This window comes from Chelon labrosus (assembly GCF_963514085.1).
Source record: "Chelon labrosus genome assembly, chromosome: 2".
NCBI classification, from domain to species: domain Eukaryota; kingdom Metazoa; phylum Chordata; class Actinopteri; order Mugiliformes; family Mugilidae; genus Chelon; species Chelon labrosus.
The window spans coordinates 34,966,387-34,975,575 of record NC_140338.1 but is presented as its reverse complement, the minus strand read 5'-3'; the positions used below and the strand labels follow the sequence as shown (position 1 = coordinate 34,975,575).

Below are 9,189 nucleotides of genomic sequence, written 5' to 3'. Positions count from 1 at the left end.
ACTAACTTTCTTCTCCCCTCCTCACTCTAGCTGATGATGTCATCCACTCTAGCACAAACATTCCGCGCAATACACACCCATTATAAACCCTGAAATTTGAGTAAAAACCTACACAACTCTGAGGCTTCATAGTTTAAAAACGGTAAAAGTTGTCGACAAGTGAAGTGAATCTCTGAAGAGAAGGCAAGAGTACCTACGTTTTAAAGTATAAATGAAGTCTCTCGGTTAAAGTATGCCAGAGCAGTTAATTGTTGAAAATGTCTGTTGAAATTTTTTTTTTTTCGGGCTTCTCCATTCATTTCAATTGGGAAATTTGTCGCAGTTTTTTCGCGACTACGTCGCGAAAAAATCTTGTTTGAAAGAACTGTATAGAAGCACACCGAGTCCGATCGAGACGCACGTTTTGATGTATTTTGTGTCTGTGTGCGACGAACGGTATTTGAGTTGAAAGGTTTCGAAAATGCGTAGGAAAAAGTTTAATAATAATAATAATAAGAAGAAAAACGTAGTGAAGAACAATAGTTTGCAGTGCTTCGCACTGCAAACTATTGACCCCCATAGCTTTGCTATGAGGGGGTCAATAGTTTGCATTGCGTAGCACTGCATCACTAATAATAACTAGACAATTCCCCTGCGGGAAATCGCGAGAGTGATGCAGTGGCCGCAGCAGTCTGCGATACCATGCTATATTGCTGTGATAGTACGATGCTATGATGATGCTACTATGCCAAGATGCTACAATGCTATGATGCTAAGATACTTAGATGCTATGATACTAAGATGCTACAAAGCTAAGATACTATGTTGCTACGATGCTAAGATGCTACAATGCAATTATACTAAGATGCTATGATGCTTTAATGATCACCTGTTCATATAGTCATAATATAATCCTGGTGAAAATATTTGCGACTTACGTTGCAAATAATTTCATGTTTGACTACAAAGAGTAATGGTCAGGTCAAGACAGGTATGAAAGTATTCGCGACTTACGTCACAAATGTCTTTACTAAGTAGCATGTCTTTACTACCATGAGCAGCAGCTATAACAAAAAGCACAACTCAAATAGTCATTTAAGGCCTGGTTCCTTCTGACTGGATGGGTGTGAGTTTGATGTCATGCAGGGTACAACAAACCAAACAGGATGAGGAGGATGCAGTAGGCCTGGCTGAGAGAGAGAGACACTGAGAAGGGTCGTCCTTTATGCTTCGCCTTCTACAAACTGAAGGGCAGGTACAGGCAGCAGACCCCTCCCAGCTCCACCTGAAAGCCAGCATCAAATAAGGAAGAGAGTGGGAGGGATCTCACTAGGATCCCCAGACAAAGAACGAGCAAATCGTAACAATTGATCGTTAATCATAATAATTTTAACAATAAAACTCATTACTCCTACCTGAGCAATAGTTTAACAGTTTACGGCACAGTCTTACAGTTAGATAAACAATAATATTAAACTTAACACATCCAGGCTGTAACAAGGAATCAGCGATGAAGTGAAGACCTTCAAATTGTCCTGCGAGTCCAGCTCTTTGTCTCATATTGGACGTCACTGCAGTCTGTCTGGATCAGCTGGAGGAAAACTATACGCAGACAAATAGACCTGTCAAATAATGTTATGTAACATACTTAATATAAATCTTATGAGTGTTCAACAGCTCATTATTTATTTAATTAAAAACATCATATTATATTAAATTACTCCAATTATATATATACTGTCATTAATGTTGTTGCAAGCCATAAATGTTTCCTACTTTATGTGGTGGAATAATATATTTTTCAGTTTGACACAGTTTAATTTAAAAATATCTTCCCTTTAAATTGTAAAACTTCAACATTATTACTGTGATAAGCACCCACTAGCAAAGCGGCGAATTAGCCGGCGGCTAACCCCACTAGCCTCCGCGTTAGCTCACGGCGAACTGCCGCGGCTAATTCGTGTTTAACTCCCGCGGGTCCGCGGTTAAATCCCGGTTAGCTAGCGGTTAGCTCGAGGCTAACTCCGCGATTGAGTCCGCGGCGTTAAGGTAGCGGCTAGCTAGCTCCGTTAGCTCCGCTAGCTTGCTAACATACATGCGCTATGCTGGAAGGCTAGTCGTCGGCTAAATCACTGGGCGGCTAGTCGTTAGCGTCTGTTAGCAGTTAAGCTATTCACTGACCTAATGAGATGAAGGAAACGGGTCAGGGATGTTGTGTCAGGAGTTTCAGCAAAGCAGCCAGATATAATTTGTGTTTAAAATAAAGGAAAAGGTCAAACATGAAGTTGTCATTCAGTCAATGAGAAGAGCTATAGCTAAGAGGCCCAGCAGCTGTGTGAAAGCACCATGGGAGACGGTTTGGGAGGTTTTAATGTTTTGGCAGATCATGTTTTCCACTGAGAGCTCTTTTCCCGCCTCTCGTCCCCAGCAGCTGCGTGTGTGAACGTGTGTAAGCTGGTTGGGGTCTGGTTGTCATGGCTACCAGGGTCAACTGCTCCTGTTTGAATGTCAGTTGGAAGACGGGGAGAGAGAGAGAAAATGCTGAAAAAACGCCTCGAACAGGAAGGACTTGTGGCCAAACCGTATTTCCAATCATTGAACCGACTTAACTTTGGGCATCTTGAGGCTTTCCTGAACGTCTACATATGCAATTTGTGGGTAAAATGAAGAAATGTGACCTATTTAGAGCGATTCAAAGAAAGGTTACGTCTGCTTTCCTCCAGAAATTTCCCTGCCTTTTTAACATGGCAGCCTATGGAGCTGTGGATGGGTGTTGCTGGCGCATCTTTGTGTCTGACGCCAAAACTATAAGACTTACAGCTTTAGCAGACGAATTTGAGTGAGAAGACAAATTTTCCTACGTTTCTATGTATAAATTATGTCTGTCGTGTGAAATTTGTGGCCACGGGAGCAGTTTCTGTACAGTTTTTTGACTAATTTTCTTCTCTCCTCCTCACTCTAGCTGATGATGTCATCCACTCTAGCACAAACATTCCGCGCAATACACACCCATTATAAACCCTGAAATTTGAGTAAAAACCTACACAACTCTGAGGCTTCATAGTTTAAAAACGGTAAAAGTTGTCGATAAGTGAAGTGAATCTCTGAAGAGAAGGCAAGAGTACCTACGTTTTAAAGTTGAAATGAAGTCTCTCGGTTAAAGTATGCCAGAGCAGTTCATTGTTGAAAATGTCTGTTGAATTTTTTTTTTTTTCGGGCTTCTCCATTCATTTCAATTGGGAAATTTGTCGCAGTTTTTTCGCGACTACGTCGCGAAAAAATCTTGTTTGAAAGAACTGTATAGAAGCACACCGAGTCCGATCGACACGCACGTTTTGATGTATTTTGACCTGTGTGCGACGGACGGTATTTGAGTTGAAAAGTTTCGAAAATGCGTAGGAAAAAGTTTAATAATAACTAGAAAATTCCCGCAGGAAATTTTGAGAGTGACTCGAGGGCTGCTGCCGGGGTTATTAAAAAAAGAAAAGGAAAAAGATGTTAGCATTACCAATACTAATGTTGGCATTACCATTTGCCACGCTAACGCGCGGCGCTGACGCACTAAACTACACAGTAAATTTTGCAGTGTTAAAGTAACACTTAAAGAGTTAAATTTAACACCATTTCCGAGTGTATTTGGTCCAACTCGGAATTAGTGTTAAATTAACTCTTACCATAGTGTTTAGAATTTAGAGTTAAATTAACTCTAAATAGAGTAAAAATTTAACACTCGCTTACACTGAATAGTGTTATTGAAATTTTACACCAAAGGTTAAATAACACTGAAGAGTGTAAATATTATTCTTGGTAGAGTTGATAATTCACTCTTCTATGGTGTCAAATCAATTCTGATTGAGTTCCATTCCAGTACAGATTAACACTCTAATAAGTGTTGATATTACACACTACTGTGTTGATAATTTACTCTCTTGCAGTGAAAAACAAGCTCTTATAGAGTAAAATTCTAACACTGTATAGTGTGAATGAAATTTGACACCATTTCTGAAAATAAATCTTAGCAGTGTTAATTTTACACTTTTGTAGTGTCAACTTACATGCAACACCATTAAGTGAGTAAAAATCACAAGTTTCCACAAAATAATGCATTTAAGAACTTTATTAGCAGCTCTCAACTATGTCAGGCTGAAATATCATCTCATCAAAACATCTCATGTAGAATACAAATCTATATTTAAAACATTGACCTTAAGTCTGCATAAAATGACAATATGGAACAACATAGAAAGAAGAATCTGTCGTTCCATACTTCAATTGTACATCAAATGGTCTGAAGTAACGCAGCTCATTTATGTTCAACATCTTTAGAACCCTGTCAGGATGCAGCCTGACCTCTGTTTCCTGTGGAGATAAGCACTGTAAAGCTGCATCTTTAGCTTGACTATGAATCTCAGAACACACTTCTTCCATAGAGGAAACAAAACTATTTACAGCAGATTGACTTAATCCGGCTGCCTTGAGTTGTGCAACAGCAGAAGCACACATATCTAGAGTGCTCCTATTGGAGTTTCTCAACAGTTCAGATGTTGTGGTTACCTCATCTTTGTTACCCGTCAGCGATGTTGTGGCTGTCTCATCTACATTAGCTGTCACCACCTCTCCTGTGCTCAAATTAACATCAGTGTCAACCTCCTGGTCAATATACTCAGTGTGTTTGGTGTTTAAATGTTTCCTAAAACCAGAAAATGTACCAAACACACATCCACATCCAGTCTGGGCACATTTAAGCCTGAGATTTTTTCCAGGTAAGTAACCATGAACTAATCGTAAATGCCTAACAAGCATATTTGAACTTGTTAACTCAGCCTGACAAACAAAACACTGCATGATAGAGGAGAAACTTCAAGCACTAATGAAGCAACCTCGCCCTAACTTCAGAGACACGAGGACTTTCCTTGACCTTGCCGACATCAATGTTGTACACTGTGGTTTGGATAAAAGTGTACATGTTGTGGAGCATGCTGTTGTATGATGTGCCAAACACAAAATGAGCCTTAAACAGTTCATCAAAGGCACCAAGAGAAGAGGTTGACCTGCAAGGTATGGCATTCTTGTCAAGAATGATGAAGAACTGATGGATTGCATTCTTCTTAACTCCAACAGCCAGGAGATAGGGTTGAGCTCTGGTGGTGATGGCATCGAGATGCTCTTGAATGTTTGTTCCACTCTGCGAAGACAAACACATGAAGATATGATTACAATTGGACAATTGTAATACATAAAACCAAAACAAAAAGAACAGAAAAACTAAATAATAATACTTTAAGTGAGACATATTCACCACCAACTAGTTGCTTATTAGAATACACGTTAGCATCATATTGGCTGTCAGTACTCATTACAAAGCACTTTATTAATGCCTTATTGTGCATGACCATATTCTACAACTATTAGGCAATTATATAAGATTTGTCCCTCAATAACCTCCAAAAACACAAACCTTCTTGAAGACCACAAGATGCTTCTCTGCTTGGGATGCCGAAACCTTTCCTGGTCTCTTCCGACCCTGAGCAGAGGGTGGAATCAGGTGTAGCAGCAATAAAACCGACGAAAGGTCACTGTCCCAACCTGTAACAACAATCGTGTGTTCAATCTCAACACACTTCAGTTATGCGGGCTGTCAACAAAATTCAGTGGCTCTGCAATGGCAGTAGCATTTAAATAAATAAAAAAAAAAACAATAACGGAAAGATAGCAGTTTTATATCATCACAAGAAGTTATCCAAATCAAACCATGGGACAAACACTTCAGTGCTTTTGAAGTTTTGTTCAATATACTGCGTACATAATGTCCTCTTACATTTATCACACATCCAGATATGTAAATGTTTAGATATGATAATTATATATTCCAAGTATATGAGAGCAGCAGAAGAAGAACACGAACAATTATCTTACCAAAGTCAACATCAACTTCAGTGCCATCCTCAGGAGGATCAGCTGCCAGCAAGAGTTCTTCAAGCTCACTTGTGGATAGAAGCTTTCTGCATTGTTGGATGATCTTTTTCTTGAACATGACCGGCCACCTCTCCAGAAGCTTGCTTGAGGTATCCTCTCCAAACATCAGAATGAAATCCTGTTCAACCTGGGGTGGGGTGGTGATGGGTGACAATTTCAATTTCAGGCAACCAAAGTTAACGGGTGATAGTTATTGGGGTATTACTACAACGCCTGTCTACCGTCTTATAAAAACTATTCAACTGTCATAATGTTTTCAAAATAATGATAGATAATTACCAAGCCTTTGACGTCTTTAAAACGTGGAAAGTCAGACAGTATGTTGCTCGACTGCTGGGGGTCAAGGACCATGTTGCGGCGATACACAAACGTCAGTTTCATTTTCTTCTTGACAGTGTCCTCATCAGCTGAATGTTTCATCAATGAGATTGCTTCGTTGCACTCATCTTCAGTCAGGGCAGTCTCTGGATCGAACTCGGACTCTCGTCTGACAGTTGGTCCTCCAGACATGGCTTCACCAGATGATCCTTTGGCTGATTCTACATAACATGGGAAAATACAGTATTATAAATACTGATATCAAAAACAGTTTTAGAAACCTGGCAAACTTTTAAAGAGGTACTCTTTACTCTTTATACCAAAAGTATAAACTTAATTACTGACTGTACTGTGATGAAACATATCAGTGCTGGTGTTAATATTGACATTTTTTTCTTCACAACTTATGATTATTACTATTATTTTGTGCATTGAAAGTGGCTCAAAATGTCTACTGTTTTGAATCACCCTAAAATTTGCCATGCCAGCCTGTAGACAAAGTCAGAGGAATTGAAGGGTGTAGTTAGACTTCAAGAAAAATATTGTATTATTTTAAACATTATGTGCAACAAATGCAATAACTGATCTTGCGACTGTTTTGTTCCATACATTTTTCCAGTATTACCTCCAAACGACGATCGCCTGTCTTTAGCTGTGCCTCTCTGAATAGTTTTAATCCTCCAGGCCAAGTACCCAGTTCCACTCTCACCATCATAATAGTGCTCCTTGGAGGATGAAAGGATAACAAAAAAAAAGACATTCATTAATAACATTTAAAAGTGAAAACAACAGGCTCCGATAGGATTCAAAATTTTTCAATACAGCATTTAACATTACTACAACCATTACTGTGTGCAACTCACATAGCCACTCTTAGAGAATGGGTCACTGAGGTAGGGGAATAAGGTCACTATTCCTCTGGCGTACATTTCTTTCACTTGTCTGGGTGGGGATGTACTGCAAGGAGAAAGGGGTTTGCGGTTATATTCACTGGATTTAATTTCGATTTCAAATTAATCTCTAAGCAGAACACAAGGACTGTTAACAAATTACCCATTCTTTTCTGTCATGTCAGCTGCTAGTATGTTGACCATTTTTCGTCTGGTTTCATCAGTCAAGGATTTGGTTCGCCTGTATTCATTTATTACACGTTCCCCACCAGGTTTGTTGGTAAGAACGGATTCCACCAACTTGAAACACAATACAAAACAATTCAGCACATTAGGACTATATCCACTGCAAATCAGAGTTCACTTAAATGCTGGAAATAAATTCATATCATGGCTAAAGATGTCCCGATTCAATCTCAAAGATATCGGCGGAACAATCAGCAGACTACAGACAGTTTATTAATTCAGGTAAAGGCTGCACCGAAGTAACAAACACTGAAGAGCTCCATCCAGACAGTGACAAGGTTATAAGGATTACAGAGAGGATTTGTTAATTTATATTTTATTGTTAAAGATAATAATAATAAAAACAAGCATATAAATTTAATTGATTTTAATAACTTTGATGTACTTGAAGTGTACACTTTATTATAATAAAATAAAAAACTTTCAGGAGCTAAAAAACAAAAAACTTCAAGACATAATGAGATCAACAATGTCTTCCAACCACGTAAATGTCATAAGAACTTATTTCTAAGAACTTACTTGCTCAGCTTCTGCGTCCAACCTCTGGCGTTTTCTGGAGGGACTATCGGAAATGATGTCTGTGTCCTCAGAGTCCAAGGAATTGAGGGATGATGGTTGGGATTGCTCAGGAGAGGCTACCGTGGAAACAGATTCTAATCATGAATTGAGAAATCGAAATAAGAACACATTATATAGAGTTTGCTGATAACCCTAACCTGTCACTTCTAATAAACATCATAACATAATAGAAATTTAACAGAAACAAACCTGAGTCATATTTGATGGTTAACACCCCAGTGGAGGGATCCGTTACTACATCCTGAAAAACATCTTCATCCTACTCAGTCCCTGAACTGTCGACAACTTTCACACCTTCTGTTACAGCTGGGACACCAAACTTTGCAAATGCTGGGACACAGGAACGAAAGCTTGTGTAAACAAGAAAACCATTGCTTATCTAATGATAACATTTCACTACTCACTTAATATTCACTGAATCTGGATTACCTTTTACAGTAGGGCTCAAACAAACATTTAATGTGAATTAAAATTATTTTTTATGTTTTTGTACCAACTATACTTTAAGCAATGCATCCAAAGTTAAGGGTGTGGTTAGAAAGGGTAACACAAAACACATATAGACGTTTGTAAGATATTGATTCATTCCAAAATCCAAGAACTTAAAATTTTCCATCATTTTATATTAATATTCCAGTATATCAATTTTAAACAGCTACTATTACTATTAGCATTTAAAGCTCCTTGTGCAAATCTTAATTCCCTGCAGAGAGTATCAGCACAGTTCATGGTTAAAGTTCATGTGCTCATTATTACAATAAACAAAAACTATATGCACTGTATTCCCTCAAATTTGAGAATATACATAACATACATAAGAATATCATGCATTTCAACTGAACAGTCCAGAAGCGAGGCCACCTTTTGAGGTGAATCACGTTCACTTTGAATATAATAAAGTTTGTTTCAAGCCACCAAACTGCTGGGAAATAATCAGCTATTTTGCAGAAATGACCAGTAAGATTTAATTTAACTTAATCATGTCATCTTCCTGAAGGTGCCCAACTGTCATACGGATTTACTTTACATTGCTGTAGTAACGTTACTTAATCCTACCGTTACAATACAAAAACCACCGGGCGCGTCCGCATTACATGTGCTATTCAATGTTTCAAAACCCACCGGCAGCCGTGGTACGGGAAGCGTCACCAAAGCGGGCCTCCGCTGATCTATTTTTGACGGACACCGCGGGCAGCCCGCT

At 38.7% G+C, this 9,189-nt stretch overlaps 1 protein-coding gene across 1 annotated transcript; it reads right to left on the bottom strand.

The window, feature by feature from the left end:
- Window positions 1-3,346: 3,346 nt before the first annotated feature.
- On the bottom strand, window positions 3,347-8,292 carry LOC311503307 (uncharacterized protein). Its single transcript, XM_084565955.1, has 4 exons — window positions 6,235-8,292; window positions 5,896-6,082; window positions 5,438-5,565; window positions 3,347-5,164 (listed from the first exon to the last, which is right to left on the bottom strand). Exons 1-4 carry the CDS (start codon window positions 6,463-6,465, stop codon window positions 4,847-4,849), a joined length of 864 nt encoding a protein of 287 aa, XP_084422081.1. The 5' UTR covers window positions 6,466-8,292; the 3' UTR covers window positions 3,347-4,846.
- Between the last annotated feature and the right edge of the window lie 897 nt (window positions 8,293-9,189).

Coding starts and splice junctions, on each gene's coding strand:
- LOC311503307 (XM_084565955.1), bottom strand. CDS start 6,465: ATGTCTGGAGGACCAACTGTCAGACGAGAGTCCGAGTTCGATCCAGAG. Junction 6,083..6,234: donor TTAAAGACGTCAAAGGCTTG/GTAATTATCTAT, acceptor ACCCCACCCCAG/GTTGAACAGGATTTCATTCT. Junction 5,566..5,895: donor TGAAGTTGATGTTGACTTTG/GTAAGATAATTG, acceptor TTGTTGTTACAG/GTTGGGACAGTGACCTTTCG.